Source organism: Eretmochelys imbricata, chromosome 9 (genome assembly GCF_965152235.1).
Source record: "Eretmochelys imbricata isolate rEreImb1 chromosome 9, rEreImb1.hap1, whole genome shotgun sequence".
NCBI lineage: Eukaryota > Metazoa > Chordata > Testudines > Cheloniidae > Eretmochelys > Eretmochelys imbricata.
Window position 1 is genome coordinate 64,691,606 of NC_135580.1, and position 20,941 is coordinate 64,712,546.

The 20,941-nt window shown below is 50.7% G+C and overlaps 2 protein-coding genes across 8 annotated transcripts; both read left to right on the forward strand.

Annotated features, from left to right (window-relative positions):
- Window positions 1–171: 171 nt before the first annotated feature.
- On the forward strand, window positions 172–11,717 carry TAF7L (TATA-box binding protein associated factor 7 like). 7 transcript variants are annotated; one of them, XM_077827088.1, is made up of 13 exons: window positions 172–236; window positions 919–969; window positions 3,107–3,180; window positions 4,134–4,212; window positions 5,102–5,235; window positions 5,642–5,768; window positions 6,060–6,117; window positions 7,326–7,405; window positions 7,718–7,834; window positions 9,077–9,265; window positions 9,408–9,520; window positions 9,908–9,967; window positions 10,959–11,717. In XM_077827088.1, the coding sequence occupies exons 2-13, from the start codon at window positions 957–959 to the stop codon at window positions 11,001–11,003; spliced, it is 1,089 nt and encodes a 362-aa protein (XP_077683214.1). In that variant the 5' UTR covers window positions 172–236; window positions 919–956; the 3' UTR covers window positions 11,004–11,717. The 7 variants fall into 7 exon arrangements, with proteins under 7 accessions (XP_077683214.1, XP_077683215.1, XP_077683212.1 ...); XM_077827089.1 differs by lacking the exon at window positions 172–236 and adding an exon at window positions 243–335 and having other exon boundaries at window positions 6,060–6,118; window positions 7,333–7,405; XM_077827086.1 differs by lacking the exon at window positions 172–236 and adding an exon at window positions 243–335.
- Window positions 11,718–12,428: 711 nt separating this feature from the next.
- Window positions 12,429–18,063, forward strand: LOC144269757 (aryl-hydrocarbon-interacting protein-like 1). Its single transcript, XM_077825556.1, has 7 exons — window positions 12,429–12,559; window positions 13,531–13,710; window positions 14,261–14,449; window positions 14,717–14,893; window positions 15,601–15,742; window positions 16,909–17,921; window positions 18,043–18,063. The coding sequence occupies exons 1-7, from the start codon at window positions 12,464–12,466 to the stop codon at window positions 18,061–18,063; spliced, it is 1,818 nt and encodes a 605-aa protein (XP_077681682.1). The 5' UTR covers window positions 12,429–12,463.
- The last annotated feature ends 2,878 nt before the right edge of the window (window positions 18,064–20,941 follow it).

Sequence of the window (20,941 nt, forward strand, 5' to 3'; positions counted from 1 at the left end):
CCTCCGGAGCCCGCGCGGGGAACGAGACACCGAGCGGGAGCGCCTCGCCCCTCACTTCCGCTTCCGGTGAGTCATCCAAACCCTTCCTCCGGAGCCCGCGCGGGGAACGAGACACCGAGCGGGAGCGCCTCGCCCCTCACTTCCGCTTCCGGTGAGTCATCCAAACCCTTCCTCCGGAGCCCGCGCGGGGAACGAGACACCGAGCGGGAGCGCCTCGCCCCTCACTTCCGCTTCCGGTGAGTCATCCAAACCCTTCCTCCGGAACCGGCGCCGGGAGGGGGGCGCGTCGCTTTTGCCTTCCGCCTCTGCTGCGAGGGGCCCTCGCTTGGGGCCCGGTGAGTAGCGGGGAACCGGGCGCGCAGCCCCGGCCTAGGCCCTTCGGGGTCGCGAGCCCCCGCTGCGCGCGGGTTCCGGGACCGTCTCAGCCAGTGCCCCCGCCCCCATCGCTTCGCCTGCCCGGCAGTTGCCCCGGTGCTGGAACAAGGACACCGCCGAGCTCGTGTCCTGGGACCCAGCCGCTCGCCCCGCTCTGAGCCCGGGGACGCGCCGCGGAGATGTCAGATCCGCCCTAGGCACCGCGATTACAGCCTGTGTCTGGTCCCCGCTCGCCGTGTGAACGGCCCCGCCCCCGGCCGCTGACTGACATGGGGGGTGGTCGGAGGGGTCCGCCCAAAGGCTTGCAGGGTCCTGTCAGGGCTACTGAAATGTGGGGTGGAGGGGAGGACTGGTATTTCCCCTCTCAGCTCTTGCAATAGCAGGTAATCGCTTCTCACTTAGAAATGCGGTTTTTAAATTTATTTTGTTCTTTTTTTATTCTACCCCCATCACTTTATTTCATTTATTTTATTTTTTAAAAAACTGATTTTCTTTTCTTTTTTTTCCCTTTGGGCATTTGTATTTGGCTTTTGAATGATACAGGTGTTTATAAACATTTGTGTGAAGCAAGAAGAGGCAAGATGACATCTACAAGTAATGAATTTGTTTGCTTATGTCTCCTTGGTGCTGGGTCTCTGTCTCTGCTTCCTCTCTGGAAAAAGGATACTCCAAAGTCAGGGCAGATCAAGGCTCTGAGATCGATCCATCAGCGGTCGCTTTAGCAGGTCTAGTAAAGGCCCGCCAAATTGACTGCAGATTGCTCTCCAATTGACCCCTTACTCTACTCCCGACAAGAATTTCTCCTGTCAACCCCCCACAGTATAGACCTCGCAGTAACTCGACCTAAGGTATGTCAACTCTAGCTATGTTATTCACGTAGCTGGAGTTGCATAGCGTAAGTCGACTTACCGTGGTAGCGTAGACATAGCCTAATAAGTTCACTGTGTTCCCTTTGACTCTTTGAAAGTATCAAAAGGAGAACAGCAAGCTGTTGGGGCTGAAATCGAATCTGTAGAACAAACAACATACGCTCCATGTATATATGACTTCTAAGGCCCCCAAGGAAAATCCTGATGCAGCCATGGGCCTTGTCTACACTACGGGGGGAGATTGATCTAAGTTACGCAACCTCAGCTATGTGAATAACGTAGCGGAAGCCGACGTACTTAGATCTACTTACTGCGGGGTCCACACTATGCAATGTCAACTGGAGATGTTCCACGTCGACTTCCCTTGCTCTTCTCCTTCGGAGGTGGAGTACAGGAGTAGATGGGAAAGCGATCAACGGTCGATTTAGCGGGTCTTCACTAGACCCGCTAAATCGACCACCAATGCATTGATCACCACCTGTTGAAACACCCTGCTCCATTTCCTCCTCTCCCTTCCCCTCCCTCCCCCCAGTGTAGACAAGCCCTTAGCTATGGATTCACCATTGGTGCTTCGTTAAGGAGATATTCCCATTGTCCAGGACTCCTGATACTTAAACACAAAGTTTCTAATGTGGAGTGCAGGGTTCCTGTGCTTCTGTGTTAGATTCACATGCACAGAATGCTGCCTCCCTCAGGTGCCTCTTCCTGGGCTTCTGCTTGAGAGTTATACACCTGGAATGTTCTCCTTTCAGAGAAGTTCTGAGTATAATGAAAACATATCTTTAGTGCATGTGATAAACTTAATGGAGCAGAATCAAAAGTGTGTCTTTCTTCCTACAAGTTCTCCATTGTCTCTTATTGTGACCTGAAGATGATGTTATTGTCTTACTGTGTTAATGGCATCTTTTAGCGAGTAAAAGTGGGCAGGATGCCCTTCGTGTTGCTGGAGGTCTTGGGGTTGAATATTGTTACAGGAGGCTTGTGCTATATGTGGCTGAGCACTAAGCACCACCATTCTAGGAGCAAGACAGCAGGACAGGAAATAGTACCCTGAGTTTCTCACCTAGCTGTGCAGACCTATTAGACCAGTATACCAGATACTTCAGTCAATGCATGATTTCACCTCTGTGTTCTTCTGTTCACAGGTAATTGTAACATCAGATACATAACTGATAGAGACATCCACTCTCTCCCCCTTTGTAATGTTATATTAAAGTTGCTGTCATGAAAACAGAATATTGATCATGTACTTTTTAAGAGCAGAACCTTATTTGATAGAATTTAAGGGTGGGATGCTAAAAAGTGCAAAGTGTTGGCCTCACTCTGTTCCTATTGAAGTAACTGAGAGCTGTACACTGATATCAGTAGGAGCAGTTAGGCCAACACTGAGTGTTTTAGAAAATCGTACTCTAAATAACTTCAGAAATGAATCCCATGTGGTCACAGAAACTGCTCTTGCTCTTTTCAGCTCTTGTCTCTCACTTAAGCTCTTCCTTGCTGTGTGTGTGTGTGTAGGCATAAATTCTTATATCACGTCCCAAATGCATCCTTGTGATCAGGACTATTTTGTACTTTCTTTTGATTCATATAAGGGAGAGCCTACAGAAATTTGGTGACAGAATGTAAACACTGGGGACCAGCAGCAGAAATTCTTTAGCTTTGTCAATTAAGGAGTTTCTGAGTTAAGTGTCTATCCCATCGGTCTGCATCTCAGCGGCCGGCACGTACAGTTCCTAGTAATATAACAGGGAGAATATTCACTTTATTTATAAACGCTTAGTAGCCATCAACTGTGGGAGGTCAAAACAGACTGAACAAACATCTTGGTGACGTTGTGTTTTATTTTGTTTTCTGACCTCAAGAACTAAAGATGAGTAAGAACAAGGACGACGCTCCCCATGAGCTGGAAAGCCAGTTTATTCTGCGGCTGCCTCCGGTAAGAGACCCTTAGATCTGGGCCAGACTAACGAGGACAAAGTGGGAGGAGCATTCCCACACAAGACTACCATTGCTCTGCAAAAATCACCAAGTTCCCAAGGCACCCATCCAGTCCAGCCCCAGTTTCGAAGGTGTAGAGCAGCAACTCAGGGTAGAGAGGGTTTAAAGAGGTGGGTGAAAGCAATAGGAATTCTACAGACCCTGTCTGAAATATTGAAGCAGATTGGCTATTTTTAGTGAACCCCGCCTGTTTGTAATGTAGCTACCTTAAATGATCCCTCATAAACCAGCCTTCTACCCATTCCTGTTCATGACTATGCCTGTGAGATGCATCCGGGTGCACTGCTGCTTGGAGAAACTATGGTGTTGTGCAGCAGATCAAGGCCAAGCATTTACAAGTGATAGTTCAGTTGGTCCTCATTGCCAGTGATCAGTTCTATCATTCACTTTTGGTGCAGTTAATCTCAATCAATAAATGCTTAATCTGGGAAGAAGCTTCTTCAAATAACACGCTGATGAGGCATCTCCCCTTGATCCTGATGGAGCCCCTCTGGTTATCCACAAGGGCACTGTAGAGGAGCTGTAAGAGTGGGCATCTGAGTTCTGCTGAAAGGGTCTGTCACACACCATAAATAAAATAGACATGAGCAGTTCATAAAAACATGGGGTAGCATAAAAACAAGGGACCTTAAACCAGCAATAGAATCTTTCCCAAGTTACATTAGGTTGCTAGTTGTGAGGTACATTGGGAATAGCAGAGCCATGAGGTTAATGCACACTTCTAGGAGAAATGCTGCTTTCTTCCTGTGTTTAATGGCGCTTTTCAGTGGGTTTCTGTGTTTAGATGAAAGTACTGATTAAAATTGGGTTTGAAAGCAGATTATCTCTTAGCCATTCTACCAGGTAACACACACAGGTCTAGTCCTGTCTCATTCATCTGCTTTTTCTCAGGAATATGCCTCCACTGTGAGGAGGGCAGTACAATCTGGAAGTGTCAACCTGAAGGATAGACTTACTATCGAATTACACCGTGAGTAGCCAAGTAGCCTTTAATCTCTCAGCTCAGGAGGGAGTACTGTAGGCTTTGAAAGAGTGTGACTTGACTTGCAGAGCCCAGAATGGGAAGAGACATCAGGGATTCCCTGGGGATCATGCAGACATATTGAGAAGGGTGCACTGAGCAATGTGGGTGTCTGATTTCTGGTGGAAATGTGCCTGGCATCTAACCAAGAACTGGTTTCCTATTGGGAGACCCAGAGGAGAAGTTCATCTTAGTGAAGTAGATGAAAGCTGCACACTCCCCAACTGGACAAGTTTCACATCCTGTGAAAACCTGCTTGGCCAACAACCTCAATAAAGAGGGTATGCATAGACCACCTCTTCTCTAATGTGATTGGCCTGAGCTGCCTTTCTCTTTTCTCTGCACCTCACTTAATGGGCGTCTCACTGTTTGCCAGAGATTGTGATGTGAATATTTGTGTTTCTGAAGGTAAAATACTATGGATTCATGCAATATACTAATCACATGGGTAGAGCCATCTTACTAACACGGGCATAAGTCACTGGCCCTGGAGGAAATCCCAAGAATCTTCTTTCTACCTCAGCTCCATCAGCAGATTCCCAGTCCTGCCCTGGAGGATTCAAAGGCAAGAAAGCTCTGCCTCTAGCTGTTAGTAGAGCCATAGCTATAGAGCATACCCCACTGTTCCTTCCTCTCCTTCAAAGGTATTTTCTGTGAGTCTATCTGTAGTTATCTTGCTGCTAAGAGCATCACAGATTTCACAGGAAAATGCCAGACAGTTCTGTGCACCTCCAGTTCACTCAGGAGTTTTAAAGTGTTTGGCCCAGGAATGCAGCATAAGGGGTTAGCCATTTACTGTGTTGGCCGCTGCATTAATTTGTCTCGTTTTTTTCTGCAGCGGATGGGCGTCATGGGATTGTCCGTGTAGATCGCGTCCCATTAGCTGCCAAGCTGGTGGACCTGCCCTGCATCACCGAGAGCTTAAAAACCATAGATAAGAAAACATTCTATAAGACAGCGGATATTTGTCAGGTATGGGCTGCCCATTATATTTACTCTGGTGTCCTGTGCTTGCTCCCTTCAGACAAAAGTCTGACCCATTACATTATGGCAGTGCAACTTATGGTACCCCACTGCTAATTTCCACATCCTCAGAATGTGAGTGGAGCAGCTGTGGTGTAAAATGTCCCACCGCAGCATAATAGTTGGCAATTGCTTTCCTGACTTCTGCACCCTTCTAACTGAAGAGGAGGTTGGACATAAACTGATCCATCCAGAAAAGGTGGTTTTGTCAGCTATGCCAGTGAATCCCAGAAGCTGATTACATGCTGCAGGGAGTAGCATTTCCTTGTATATGTTGTAAATATACCAGCCTTTAATTTAATTGAGTAGCTCTGCTCTCACATTATAATCAGCTCCTTTATGTTCTGGGCTTTAGATGCTCGTGTGTACTGTGGACGGTGATCTCTACCCTCCTCTGGAAGAGCCAGCTGTGAGTACTGACCCCAAGGCAAACAAGAAAAAGGACAAGGACAGAGAGAAGAAATTCATCTGGAACCATGGCAGTGAGTAGAGTACAGGGTGCTTTACCTATCTTACGCTGGCCTGACCCCTAGGTCCCACGGCTCACCGCCCCCCGGCCTGCTCCTCCATCCTGGATAACACAGGGGTAGTCTACCAGGGCTCCTCGCTCAGCTGTATAGTTGAGAACGTTGCCCTCAGGCCACCAAAATGCTGCTGGATCTCTCACATCCTGAAGTGGGAGTTTCCTGTACTCAGATGCAGTGAGTCTGTCATGCATGAGACTTTCCCCTGAGATCACATGCCTGACACAAATCCTGTTTCCTTTGTTCCAGTTACTCTTCCTCTGAAGAATGTAAGGAAGAGGCGGTTCAGGAAAACAGCTAAGAAGAAGGTGAGTTGCATCTCCTCATCCATGGTGGCACCCATGGTGTCTGAGGAATGATGCCCAAAGGTGGGGGACAGAAGAAGACATTAGTACTGTGCCTAGGTGGGTCAGGCGCTTAACAATCTGTCTTTGCACTATGAATTCTTATAACGTGGGTTTTATTAACTTTGCTTCACACCTCACTCGGATGGAGCACGGGGGAAGGCAGCTAGGACATTTTAACATTTTCTTGGCAATCTCCTGGCTGAATTTTGAAAGATGTCCTGGGGTGGGGAAATCTCACTGTGCAGGAGTGGATCAATTCTGTGTGTCCATTTTGTATACAGTGTGTCTCTCCTTCTGAATTACTAGAAATATCTGCATGGACACAAGAGTGTTTATCTGCTCCTCCTCTTTCCTCACCTGAAATTCCAGTCCTCTGGGTGGGGCCCAAACATTTTCAGAGCAACCAGCTACAATGCAGCATCCAGAAAATCATGACTTCAGAAGAGAAGTGAGAGCAGATGAACCCTTCCAATCCTGTCTTTGTGCAGAAGCCCCCAGTAATAAGGGATTCTGGAGGGGAAATGAAGGCTATGCTAAGTGGCTGCCCATTGTGGTACAGACTGGGAGAATTAATTGCTCTCTGCTTTGCACTTCACTTTGACACAATGGAGCAATATTTCAGTGGAACATTAGGGAAACCAGACCCTGGAAGCACTGAGACTTTCCCCTAGGAGAAGTGCAGCAGCACTTGCCAGTGTTCCCAACAAATTTAATAATCATAAAAAGTGAAACCTTGTTGTGATTCAGCAGCTGACTTTCAAACCTGGGGGTGTAATGAGGAGGCCTTTTATTGAGGATTCAGAAATGAATTCAGCCTTGGGGAGTTCTTATATGCCATACAATCAGGCTGGCTTTTATTCAGAGGTGGTGTTGGGAGTGTGAGAATGGAGCCGAAGTCAGGGCAGTGAGAAGATTCAGCTCATCCAGGAGCTTTGAGGCAAAGATGAGGAAGATGGAACACTGTCCTGAAAGGCAGGTAGTGGCAAGGGAGAGTCTTCCGGTGGGATGAGTGAGCTCAAAGTCTAAAGTAAAAGAGTAAGATAAAAGAGCCTTAAAATAAGGGGCTGGGATGGGGTGTGGGAGGCGGCCAACAGCCAAGATATCTCTGAATTGGAGAACTGTCTGTCCAGGGGTGTTTAACACCGTCTCTTCTCTCTTTCCCCTCTCTGGCCCAGTACATTGAGTCTCCAGACGTGGAAAAGGAGGTGAAGCGTCTGCTGAGTACAGATGCTGAAGCTGTCAGTGTCCGTATCCTTTCTTCTGATTAACTCTGCAGAGCAGGAGAGTGGCTGAGGGAGGCTCAGAGGAGAGAGAAGTTAAGTTAATCTCACAATACACATGGGTAGCAGCAGGCAGGACATGAGCATGTGACAGACACTGAAGTTACAGCTTGAGCTTTTACCCTATTCAAAACCTGCTGCTTCTCCTCAAGGACCTCTCTCTGGCATTCGTCAGCCCTCCTGGAGAATCTTCTAGCACCTTGCTGTCAGTGGGCTCTTGCTGGTACCACCTTCTGTCATTCTTCTGGTTTTTCCTTGACTCTTCTGTATCTGCTCTCAGGCTGGGAAGTTATTGCTGAAGATGAAACAAAGGAAGCAGACAACCATGGTTCACTCACCGGCTTGGACATCTCCTCTCCTGGGATGTCTGGACACAAGCAAGGCCATGGCTCATCGGGTACATTGACGAAGGCTTATGCTTTTAATAACGTCATTTTGCTGCCAGAAGGCAGGGTCACCTGGTTTTGGTCTCTATGGGGTAGTTACACATGAGTGGTACTTTACTGTAGGAGCAGAGTTGGATGCTGAGGTTGTGCTCATTGTTATGAGAGAACAGGACAATAATAGTTTGCTCAAGCAGATATGCATTTGCCATTCTAGTGAACATGGCAGAAGAGAGAAAATCAATATTTTCTGGGTCTTGAATTAATCTACTTATAGTCTATTGGATCCCATAAGGAAGGTTAAGGATGATAGGCGTGTTTAGATAAGTGTGACAAAGTTCCACTTCTGCCTTGGTGGGTCCTGCGCTTATTGGCAGATTTGCTCGCCTTGGAGATTCACGGCAGCCCTCAGTTTGGCCACTTTTGCTAGTGGCTCAAACCTGCCGTTCACTCAGCTAACCTCATCACTGGCCAGCAGGGGGAAAAAGGAAGGAGAACAATCGCTGCAGTCTCTGCTGATCCACCTAGTGGGTCGGGGGATAGCCCAGGACCTTCCCCTCTGGTGGGACCCACAGTCCAGGTCAATTCCTCTTATATCCAATAGGGGAGAGGGGGATGGGGGGCCCTGGGCCCGCCCTCTACTCCGGGTTCCAGCCCAGGGCCTTGTGGATCACAGTTGTCTACTGTGTTTCTTGTAACAGCTGTGTAACAGCTACAACTCCCTGGGCTACTTCCCCATGGCCTCCTCCCAACACCTTCTTTATCCTCACCACAGGACCTTCCTGCTGATGCCAGATAGCGTTTGTACTCCTCAGAACTCCAGCAGCACACCCTCTCACTCTCAGCTCCTTGCATACCCCTCACTGACTGAAGTGAGGTCCTTTTTAAACCAGGTGCTCTGATTAGCCTGCCTGTCTTAATTGATTCTAGCGGCTTCTTAATTGGCTCCAGCGCCAATTGGCTCCTAATTAGCCTGCCTGCCTTAATGATTCCAGCAAGTTCGGGATTGTTCTGGAACTGCCCCTGTTTCCTTACCCAAGGAAAAGGGATCTGCTTAATCTGGGGCTAATATATCTGCCTTCTATCACTCTCCTGTAGCCATCTGGCCCAACTCTGTCGCAATAGACACTGAATACAGAAAACTATGCCTGACAGCCATAGGGATGTGCAGTGCCTTTCAGGGAGAGTTGAGGACACACCAGAACCTGATGGGAGTTCATCAACTCAATGTTTTTCTCCTTGTTTCACACCCCTAGAACATGATGAGTTGCGGGAGATATTTAATGACATCAGCAGCAGCAGCGAAGATGAAGATGAGAGAGATCATCATGATGATGAAGATTTGAATATCATGGACACAGAAGAAGACTTGGAGAGGCAACTTCAGGACAAACTGAATGAATCTGATGGGCAGCAGCAGGAGAACGAGGGAACAAACCAGATAGGTGAGCAGTCTTAGGCAGTGGTGGGTTGGTGCCGAGGATGGGCAGTACCCTGGAAGGCTTGGTGCCATGGGGGATTGGCACATTGCTCTGCTAGTGCTATAATTCAGACTATGGTGTGAATAATTTCTGCTGTCTCCCTTAGCCATGGGGATCCAAAAGCAGATTGACAACCTGAAGGGTAAACTCCAGGAGACCCAGGAACGGAGAAAGCGCCAGGAAGATCTCATCATGAAAGTAGAGAATCTTGCCCTCAAGGTGAGTGCCGTCCACCATCTGGTCCTTCTAGCCCAAACCATGCATTCTTTCTGGGGTCCTGTTCAGCTCAGCTGAGGCAGTGAAGGCATGGAACCAGAAGGCATCTAACTCTATTGTCCCGGAGCAGCCAACGGCCTTGCCATGTGGAATTTAAGATGAAAGTGGCTATAGGAATATGTTCCAGCCTGTCATCCACGGATGACCTGAGACTGATGCAGAGCAAACCATGGAACTGTGCAGAAGAAGATAAGGGTCCTGCAATCCATGCTATGTTCCCTTTACTCTTCTGCCTGTTAGATTTGCTGGCTGCAGATTTGTTCTCTTTACATAAATGGCCGCTGTCGAGAAGCACCAACAGTTATGTTCTTGCTTGTGTCTTTCTTCCAGACCCGTCTCCAGGCTGTGCTGGATGAATTCAAACAGCAGGAAGACCGAGAGAAGCAGCAGGTGAGGAAGCCTCTGTTACTGTCTCCTCCACATTCCTGTAGAAGAAAGCAACGAGTGTGCAGTGTTGTGGGGTGATGCTGAGTGATTCTCAGCATTAGGAAGCAACACGTTGCACGCTTGTCCAGTAGTTTAATGTATAAAGCCCTCTGAGCCCTGCACCACACCACCTCAGGCTGTGATCTCATCAGCTACCACAAGCTAAGCAGGGCTGTACCTGATCAGCATCAACATAGTAGAATGCCTACGACCAGCGGAGCTGCTGGAAATGGTGATTCCGTAGGTGGTTGTCTCTCCGGAACACTAGTGAGCCAAGCCGCGTTGTTCCAGAGGGTGCTCTGAGGCTGAGGGTGCCATATTGAGAGTGAGATGTAAAATGAAGACCCTGATGACGTGTGTCCATTAAAGATACAGTAGCACTTTCTGAAGAGCAGGCATAGCTCTGGTCACTTGGCACATTACTAAGCTGGGTAACTATATTCTGCTGCTTTGCATCTCTCCTTGCAGTTTCAGTTGGATACTATCGTCCGTCCGTCCCCCGCCAGCCCCTTACTGGCTGGCGTAATGTTGTTTGCTGTAGACAGCTGCAGCGTTACGTGCAAGAAGTGGCTGCATTTCAGCTGTGAACAAGGCAGTTCATACATCTGAGTCTGATTTTTAAAAACATGCTCCGAATATGTGCATACAGCTACTCCAGTTGTGTAAGCAAATCAGATGTTTGTGCATGTAACTGGTTATCTAACATGCCATTTGGGGGCAGAATTAGGAGACTCATGCTCATTCTGCACCTCGTTTAGACATGGGTATTTCTGTTCAGGCAGTTACATGTAGGTGTCTTTATAGAGACCTATAGTTTGTAAAAAGTTTTGGGGATCCCTTTGAATAGAAAGAAGAGTATTATTACCCCTTTGGTATGAGAGAGAGATCTAAGAAGTTTTAAACATGTAATATCTCTAATGGTTCACTTCTTCCCCCTCCAACCTTCTCTCCACAGCTCACCTCTCTGCAAGAACAACTGGAATCCCTTATGGAGAAGTGAGGAGGGCTTTTGATCAGGGCAGAAGCTGTACCCGCCAAGCAGGCATAGTGCTGAGATGGATGCTTCACCCATGGGTTCTGGAGCCATCCTCTGTGCTGAAGACCTGATGTTACTGCCACGACCTCACTGCCTATAAGCCTACTCCTGTTAATGATGGAACTCTATATTCTCCTGGACACTGTTTCTAGAGCTGCTGGCTGATGTTCCTTGTGCTGGACAGTGTAGCCCAAACCATTAACCTTTGAAGAAAGAAAGGCACTAATCTGGAGTTGGTCCTCTGAGAGCAGCAGAAACACATGGGTTTAGTTGCACCACTGGGGGAGATAGTTCCTTGACTAGTTTGACCCATCTTTCTCTAAGTGGAAATCATTCATACCTTGGAAAACTCCTTCAAAGGCACTTTGCTTCCCGACAGGCTAATCCACAGCCCTGTCGCTCTGGGTCACCTTAGCTCATGGTGCCAGAAAGCTGTGCTGAGCAAAGGACAGGATTAACCCCCCCATGCACTGCGCAGGCCTGGAGGTGCAGAACCAGGTCAGGGCATCACCTGGTTGTTGCTATCATCTGAACCTGCAAACCAGCATTCTCTGAGGGGGACATCTGCTTCCTTAACAGACTTTCTGACAGGGGTCTGCAGTGGTGGGAGTTTGTGCCCATGCTTGGGGAACATCTGCTTGAACAAAACTAGAATGAATAAAGTGTGTGTGTTTCCAACCCTGCTCTGTCCTGTAATGCTCATTTCCTCAGAGTTGTGCTGTGACTGGCACTGTCCCTTTGCCAGCTGGAGACTGATGGCAGCAGAGCTCCCTGGAGCTTGTCAATGTAAATGTCGTGGGGGACTGCAGCAGCCTTGCCTTCTCACTCAGAGAGCGAGCTAGGTACAAGAGGGACCCTCCCAAGGGAAAAGTGGGAAGCTGCTACTGTGCTGTCAGTATGGGGAATTCCCACCCCATACTGGGTAGAGCCCTTGTGAAGTGGGAGCTTTCTCTAATCCCCGGTAGATTAGGGAGACCAATCCTAGATTAACCTGGCAGGGGATTAGAAAGGCAGTCCAGTCAGCAGTTGTCAGAATGCACCACAGAGTGTTGGGTGGGAGTGTCTTCTGTACCACAGGGGAAGACAGAGGGGTAAGGAAGTATAGCAGACAACAGGGCCACTCTGGCTCCTTAAGGTGGTTACCGTACAGCTCAGTTCTCTGCTCCTGAAGGGCAGAACTCCACCGAAGGGAAGTCCAGGGAGAAAAGGCTTCAGGGGACAGTGCAGTCTCCGCCTCCTTCAGGGTGGGCAGCTTTAAGTCAGGATGCAGTAGCTAAAGACTGTTAGATGAGCCACAGGAGGAAGAAAACTCATCCCAACGGACAAGAAACGAAGAAACATTCAGGTCCAGGAAGAGAGAGAACAACAGTGGGTGTGACCAGCAACCGAAGAGGGGAGGAGGGAGATCTACCAACAGCTTCAGCATGGATGAAATGTACCTGCTTAACGTGGAAGGAGTCAAGAAAAAGATTTTACACGGAGGCCGTGGGGAGCTGCCGCAATTCAAAGATGGGAGCAAGGTAACTACTCTCAACAAGCATCTCAAACTGGCTGAGCAGGGATAGAGCACGTCAGATGTTAGCCCATGCCCTCGAATGACAGCCAGTATTGAGTTCCCCAGCAGCTGCCTCCCAGGCTCTCCGGCTGTAGATGGTGATTCAGAGCCCTTATTACTGAAATCCTCTGTGCATGTGTGTCTCCTTTAAAAGCACCCATAGTCAGAAGTGACTCTAAAAATAAAAACAGCTGATTTCTTTTCTCATTGACTCCAGATCAAATTAGCTGACTTTACCTGGTGGCAGGTTTTTGTAACTGCCAGAGCTGCAGGCGTTGAGATTCCAGCTGTGTTCTGTCTGCCTCCTTCATCAACAGCACTAATAGGTTCTGCCACCGGAATCCAGCCGACAGCTTTGTACGTTGTAATCCAGCTCAGGCTCCTGGAGCCACATTAGCACAGCAGACAGAAGAAACGAAGGTGCTTGCCAGTGACATCCACAGCTAAGGGATATATGTAGGGAGCAGATAATGGGAATAATGTGGTGCCATTTGTGTGTGTGTACATATAGCCAGCGTTCTAAGCCTCTAGCAGTGGGACCTAAGGGTTTCTTTGTGGTTCGCTTGCAATAACCCTGCTATGAAGTTTGCATGCTATATTTGCAGGGCACTGCTGTGAGGAAGTTCACTCTACTGGAGCCCTATCTGAGTAGGGTTAAAAAGGGGTATTGGCAGAGAGCAGCTGTATATAATATGAATAAACAGCAGATGGTGGAGTGCCTCTGAGGCCTATCCCTTCACCCCATGAGAGCAGCTGAGTGAACTAACACTAAGCTGGGGTCACGGTCACCCCTTCTCAGTGACCCAAGGGTGGGATGGAGCCAAGATCCAGGGTGGAGAGGGAAGGGAGAGAAGGCTACTTACTACTCCAGTGACCTGATCCCACACTGTCACGTTTGCAGCTGACCCACTCTGCACTTGTCTCTCTTTGGTGCAGCTCACGTTCCACTTTCAGACGCTAAAAGATGACTTTGAGCGCACGGTGATAGACGACAGTCGGCAGGCTGGCATCCCCATGGAGATCATCGTGGGGAAGCTGTTCAAAATTGAGGTGTGGGAGACCTTGCTAACCTCCATGAGGATCGGAGAAGTGGCAGAGTTCTGGTGTGATGCTGTTGTGAGTGACACCCCCTCTGGCTGGGAACACCTAGATTACACACACACACACACACACACACACTCTCTGTGCATGCTCAACACGTTGACACCAAAACATACACAGGTACATTCTGGGCAGGATCGCTCGGGCACTGGCATACACACACGTCCTGCCCCCACTGGGTGCTGGAGCACTGGGCTGCTCAGTCCAGCAGCATGTCCTCCCTCACCAAGTCCTTTTATTCTTGAGGTTTGGTGGGTGCAGGTTCTAACTCTAGGACAGACTGAAAAGCCCCAGCTCAGCCCTGTAGGGAGAGGAGCCATTTATTTCTGCTGTAGCAGGCGGCTGCTTTTACAGTATTCCTGGCCCTGCCGTCTGAATACCTAACCCAGATTCCAGGCCCCAGCCCTTAAGCAGGGGGTTTAACCCCACTTCCTCCCTGCTGAGAGCAAGTGCCTCCTATTACCATCTCACCGCATCTGCTCTCACTGGCCTCCAGGCTAGGGGGAATGTTTTGTACATATGCTTGAACCAAGGCGCTTTCCCCTCTTCCCCCCCCATGTTTCAGCACACAGGTATGTATGCGCTGGTCTCCAAGGGCATGAGGAGGATTGCGGAGGGCAAGGACCCCTTGGAGGGGCAGAAGCACCGCTGTGGGATGGGGAACATGTTCGACTACCACAGCACGGGGTATGCAGACCTGGATGAGCTGCAGAGGGCCCCCCAGCCTCTCATCTTCATCATGGAGCTTTTCAAAGTAAGGCCTGGGCCGGGGGAGGAAAGGCAATTGGGGTGAGCGAGAGCAGAGTCAGGACAGACCACAGCAACCTGTTCTAAGTGGCAATGCTCAGCGTGGCACAGCCTGGGCTGGTAGTCCCTCTGGGGCAGGGGGAGCCCTGGGCCCAGCTCGGGCTGGTAGTCCCTCTGGGGCAGGGGGAGCCCTGGGCCCAGCTCTCCTGGGTGTGGTCTGAGGAGCGTATATGGCCAGCAGTGTGAAGGTCTGTTCCCTGCCCACACACACCAGGTGGATGATCCCTCGTCCTATAAACGGGACACCTGGGCCATGAACAAAGAGGAGAAGCTGTCGGCGGTGCCCGTGTTGCACAGTGAGGGCAACCGGCTGGTCCTGCTCAAGAGGTACCAGGAAGCAGCGGTGAAGTATCAGGAAGCAGTCATCTGCCTGCGGAACGTCCAGGCCAAGGTGAGAGCCACCCCGCCTGCTGGACACCGCAAATGGGGTGGGGGGAGGGCTGGGTTGGGCGGCGGGTCAGCACTCAGCTGGAGCAGGGACAGCCACCTCCCGCTCTGGCTTCTTGTGCCCAACCCCACAGCACTGTTACGTCATGCCTAGCACCACTTCCCTCCTCTGCTGAGCCCGTACCGTCTGCACAGGCCCAGCATGCAGCAGTGAGCTGGCTGCAGTGCCCCCCATCAGCAGCCAATATGATTCCTAAGACAACAGTCACACCTGCCTGTCGCTGTGCTCACACCGAGGATCCCTGCGGCTGGGAGAACCTGCACTCCTAGGCCTTCGCGGTGATGTTTTCAGGGTACAAAGTCCTGCAAACTAAATGAAAGCAAGTAGCTGAGAAAGGCCACTTCTGGGCTGTGGCCTCCAGCAAGGACGGGAGCCAGAGAGCTCCAACAGCGGCTCTTTGAACGGCATACTCAGCCAGATGGCTGAAGGTCATGCATGCACTGGGGTGCGCCCAGCAAGCACGCTCCATGCTGACTGTTTCACTTCAAGGGCAGCTACTGCCCTGCACTTACCACAGCTTGCCTGCAAAGCCCCCACAGGATGCACTCTGTCTCTTTCCTGGCTACAGGCGCCCTGTCCCTTTGAGAGTTCTCTGCCCAGGCAGAGGGGTCTAGTGTTTTCACGCTGCACGTTGCTGGTTTTGTGAACAGGAGAAGCCCTGGGCTGAAGACTGGTTGAGCCTGGAGAAACTCATCACGCCCCTGGTGCTGAATTACTGCCAGTGTCAGCTGGAGCTGGGGGAGTACTATGAGGTCTTAGAGCACACCACCGACCTCCTCCAGAAGAACAATGGTAATCACTCCACTGGCCTGTCCAACCTTCCACTAGGCTCCCAGAGAGGGGCTCTTGTTCTCATGAGACTCTGCACCCAGCGCTCCTGTCACGCAGGGGCTTCCTCCCTGCTGCCAGGCCCCTAGGGGCTTCCTCCCTGCTGCCAGGCCCCTAGGGGCTTCCTCCCTGCTGCCAGGCCCCTAGGGGCTTCCTCCCTGCTGCCAGGCCCCTAGGGGCTTCCTCCCTGCTGCCAGGCCCCTAGGGGCTTCCTCCCTGCTGCCAGGCCCCTAGGGGCTTCCTCCCTGCTGCCAGGCCCCTGAGAGTTTGTTTTCAGCCGCTCCCTTCGATGGCTTCTGCTCCCTTCCTCCAGCACTTACATTTACGTCCAGAAAGCGTTTCAGGGGCGGACCTGCTAACTGGAGGAGTATTGCTTTCCATGGAATTCAAACCCAGCCGGAGCACAGCTTGAACTAGGTCCATAGAAGGCAGAGTCAGTGATGCAAGCGGACATGCTAGTGCAGAGTGGCAGATTCAGGAATAGGCTGGTAGCCTTCACTCTGGCTGAGAGTTTGGGTTGGTCACTGGGTGTTTTCCAATCTCTCTCATCTGCTGCTTTCCCCTTGTGAGAACTCTGTCCTGGAAAGGGAATATTGTCACACCAGGTGTAACATCCTGTGCCACTCACTGCCACTAGATCCGCAGGCCCAGAGCTTAGTAAGATTACAGAAGCCAGACTTGGACGATGAGAACATCTCCAGTTAGGCTATGAAACCTTCACGCTTCAGGCCATGAGCAAACTGGTGGTTGAGAGGGGCTACTAAGAAACGCCCCCCAGTGGGCAAGCTATGCTTTACTTATCCCCTCCGAGCTTTCTTGCAACTTCCTGGGAAGCAGCCGTACTGGCCAGACACTGACACAGGACTAAATGGGTGCTCTGGCAGTTCCTACATTGGAATCCTACTGCGTGGCAGTGAATTCAATGGGAGCCAAGCTGTAGAGCGGTATAGTACTACAATGCCCTGCTGTGATTGCTGTAGGAGGGAGCGGGGCCTAGATCTTTGCTCTGGTACAGCACCTGCAGCAGGCGGCTCCTGTGGCCCTCTTCTGCAGGCAGGACAGTGGCACGTGATGGCCGAGTAGGGTGAGAGAGGAAAGGAAATAACCCCATGCTTCTCTGCACTTGACAGAGAACGTGAAGGCTTACTTCAAGCGCGCAAAAGCCCATGCCGCTGTCTGGAATGAGGAGGCGGCGCGAGAAGACTTCCTGAGAGTGACTCAACTGGACCCGTCACTGGCAGCAGCTGTGAAGAAAGAGCTGAGGCTGTTGGGGGAGAGGATGAGAGAAAAACGTGTGGAAGATCGGCAGAGATACCAGGGCCTCTTCCAGCAGCCTCAGCTCAAAGGGGCAACAGAAGGGAAGGGGCAGTGGGGAGGAGACGGGAATGCTGGAGTTGGCAGGCAGGAGGGAGGAGATTCTGGGGAAGGTAGAGAGGAGACAGGACTGAGAACAGAGAGCTCCACAGCCAAGGAGGAAGAACAAGACCAAGGGATTTCTGGAGCAGAGGCAGGTACCAGAGAGACAAGACTTGGAGAAGAGAACACACAGGCAAAGAGGGAACAAGGCCTGGGAGAGTCTGGGGCAGAGACAGGACTTGGGGAAGAGAGTGCCAGAGCAGAGAGGGAAGAGCCAGGGAAAGGACCAGACCAAGGGAATTCTGGGGTCGATGGCGGGATGGAGGAGACAGGATCGGGAGAAGGGAACATAGAAGCAGAGAGGGAAGAGCCAGGGGAAGGAACAGACCAAGGGAATTCTGGGGTCGATGGCGGGATGGAGGAGACAGGATCGGGAGAAGGGAACATAGAAGCAGAGAGGGAAGAGCCAGGGGAAGGAACAGACCAAGGGAATTCTAGGGTCGATGGCGGGATGGAGGAGACAGGATCGGGAGAAGGGAACATAGAAGCAGAGAGGGAAGAGCCAGGGGAAGGAACAGACCAAGGGAATTCTGGGGTCGATGGCGGGATGGAGGAGACAGGATCGGGAGAAGGGAACATAGAAGCAGAGAGGGAAGAGCCAGGGGAAGGAACAGACCAAGGGAATTCTAGGGTCGATGGCGGGATGGAGGAGACAGGATCGGGAGAAGGGAACATAGAAGCAGAGAGGGAAGAGCCAGGGGAAGGAACAGACCAAGGGAATTCTGGGGTCGATGGTGGGATGGAGGAGACAGGATCGGGAGAAGGGAACATAGAAGCAGAGAGGGAAGAGCCAGGGGAAGGAACAGACCAAGGGAATTCTGGGGTCGATGGTGGGATGGAGGAGACAGGATCGGGAGAAGGGAACATAGAAGCAGAGAGGGAAGAGCCAGGGGAAGGAACAGACCAAGGGAATTCTAGGGTCGATGGCAGGATGGAGGAGACAGGATCGGGAGAAGGGAACATAGAAGCAGAGAGGGAAGAGCCAGGGGAAGGAACAGACCAAGGGAATTCTAGGGTCGATGGCGGGATGGAGGAGACAGGATCGGGAGAAGGGAACATAGAAGCAGAGAGGGAAGAGCCAGGGGAAGGAACAGACCAAGGGAATTCTGGGGTCGATGGCGGGATGGAGGAGACAGGATCGGGAGAAGGGAACATAGAAGCAGAGAGGGAAGAGCCAGGGGAAGGAACAGACCAAGGGAATTCTAGGGTCGATGGCGGGATGGAGGAGACAGGATCGGGAGAAGGGAACATAGAAGCAGAGAGGGAAGAGCTAGGGGAAGGAACAGACCAAGGGAATTCTGGAGTTGATGGAGCAGGGAGAGGCCAAGGAAACTTGGGGACAGAGGAGATAGGCCTTGGAGAAGGATTTTCCAGAGCAGAGATGGAAAGAACAAGCCCAGGTGAGTGTGTGGCAGGGTCTCATAGCATTCAAGGTCAGAAGGGACCACTAGAGAGAGGCCTTGGAGAAGAGAATGCCAGGGAGAGTCATGGGGCAGGAGCCAGAGAAAGGAGCTCAGAAGCAGATGAAGAATGGGGAGGGAGAGCAGAAGGATGCTCCAGCACGAAAGCAGCAGGGTAGAGCTCGCGGGAAGGGGTTGGGCCTGGGGCAGAGAACAGCAGGCTGCTTTGAGATGAATGTTGAGAAGTACAAGTTGCTTCCTTGCTAACACACTGGAGGGAGGTCAGCGCTGACGGACAATGCTGCTGCTCACGAGGGCTGCCTAGGCAGGCAAAGAGAGGTGGGCAAAGGGTCCCAGCCACTATCAGTGTAGTGCAGGACAGCAGAGAGCCCAGGGAGGGAAGTGCTATACAGGGGGCCCAGGGCCAGGCTGAGATGTGGGGGACTAGCAGGTCCAGCTGGGCTGCTCTGTGAGTAGTTAGATTCTGGCCTGAACAAAGAGCCCTGGCTCAGTGAAATGTGACTGGGCATTGGCAGGAGCTCTTTGCCATCTGTACGGTGCAGGCTTCCTCCCAAATCCTGTCACTGCTGAGCCACCAATGAAACCGGGATCTGACCACGTAACCTCAATCAAAAGTGCAGGAGCCAAGGCTGCCAACTTCATCTTCGACCTGCTGCTTCATGAATCGGCCCGACACCTCATGCACCTGCTCTCCCAGCCTGCCCTCTGCTTGGTGTTCGAGCCTGTGCTCACCCTGTGCTGAGTCAGCAGTGCTAACCCCTGTAATGCTTCCTGCTGCTGAGCTTGCTCCCTGAGAAATAAAGTGTGTTCCTGGCAAGGCTCTGGCAGGATTCTTTCCCGGCTATGATTGGTGTCTCTGAGCCAGCAGGCTCCCAGGCTGCCCTGGAGACCAAGAACACTGCTGGCCCCTGAAAAGCTTTACTTTCCCTGCATGGATCTCCCCTTTGTCCCAGCCTCCCAACCAGCCCCAGGAGGGGGTTATTTATTAAAACACAGACAGCCCTATCTGAGCTCCCAGGAGCAAGGCCATCTGCCCCCCAGAGCTCACAGTCTGAAAGGGAAAAAAGAACAGAAGTACTTGTGGCACCTTAAAGACTAACACATTTATTTGAGCATAAGCTTTTGTGGGCTAAAACCCACTTCATCAGATTCATGCAGTGGAAAATACAGTAGGAAGACATAGACATACACACACACACAAAAATATGGGTTGCCATACCAACTATAACGAGAGTGATCAATTAAGGTGAGCTATTATCAGCAGGAGAAAAAAAACCTTTTGTAGTGATAATCAGGATGGCCCATTTCCAATAGTTGAGAAGAAGGTTTGAGTAACAGTGGGGGAGGGGGGGAATAAGCATGGGGAAATAGTTTTACTTTGTGTAATGACCCATCCACTTCCAGTCTTTATTCAAGCCTAATTTAATGGTGTCCAGTTTGCAAATTAATTCCAATTCAGCAGTTTCTCACTGGAGTCTGTTTTTGAAGTCTTTTTGTTGTATTATTGTGACTTTTAGGTCTGTAACCGAGTGACCAGGGAGATTGAAGTGTTCTCCGACTGGTTTTTGACTGATCACTCTCGTTATAGTTGGTATGGCAATACCCATTGTTTCGTGTGTGTGTGTGTGTGTGTGTGTGTGTGTGTGTGTGTGTGTGTGTGTGTGTGTGTGTGTGTGTGTGTGTGTGTGTGTGTGTGTGTGTGTGTGTGTGTGTGTGTGTTCCTACTGTATTTTCCACTGCATGCATCTGATGAAGTGGGTTTTAACCCACCAAAACTTGTGCTCAGATAAATGTGTTAGTCTCTAAGGTGCCACAAGGACTCTTCATTCTTTTTGCTGATACAGACTAACACGGCTACCACTCTGAAACCTGTCTGAAAGGGGTGGAACTCACTGTTTTCACTTTGCCTTTAGGGCAGAGTTGTGCGGGAGGGGTGTATAGGGAGCAGCAGGCAAGAAGGGGGAAAATTATCCCCATTTACTGGTGTAATCCATGGGACCAAAGGCTGGATTCAGAGTGGGAAGCAGGATGGGGAAGTTATTAGTGTCTATAGGCCTCTGATCTGCCCAGAGCTCCGTCTGCACTGGAGTTCAGCACCACCAGGTCAGGACCCAGTTCAGCTCCCCCTTTTTCATATGGTGGGAGGGGGCTCCCAAATGCTGTGACTGAACTGACCGTGGGAGGAGGCTTGGGGAAGGGAACAGGGGAGGCCCCTGTAGAACTACAACCAGGCCTACTGAGAGCTCATGCTGTTCCACCATTCGTAGCAGAGACCTGGCTTCTGCCCCTTATAAATTAAAAGGGAGGGAAGGATAGGGTGGGAGTT

Bases quoted from the DNA above. Each gene is read 5' to 3' on its own strand.
- TAF7L (XM_077827088.1), top strand. The intron at 6,118-7,325 runs GGTGAGTTGCAT...TTTCCCCTCTCT, and splicing joins AGGAAAACAGCTAAGAAGAA to GGCCCAGTACATTGAGTCTC. The intron at 9,266-9,407 runs GTGAGCAGTCTT...TGTCTCCCTTAG, and splicing joins CGAGGGAACAAACCAGATAG to CCATGGGGATCCAAAAGCAG.
- LOC144269757 (XM_077825556.1), top strand. From the start codon at position 12,464: ATGGATGAAATGTACCTGCTTAACGTGGAAGGAGTCAAGAAAAAGATT. The intron at 13,711-14,260 runs GTGAGTGACACC...CCCATGTTTCAG, and splicing joins AGTTCTGGTGTGATGCTGTT to CACACAGGTATGTATGCGCT. The intron at 17,922-18,042 runs GTCGATGGTGGG...TGGAGGAGACAG, and splicing joins CAGACCAAGGGAATTCTGGG to GATCGGGAGAAGGGAACATA.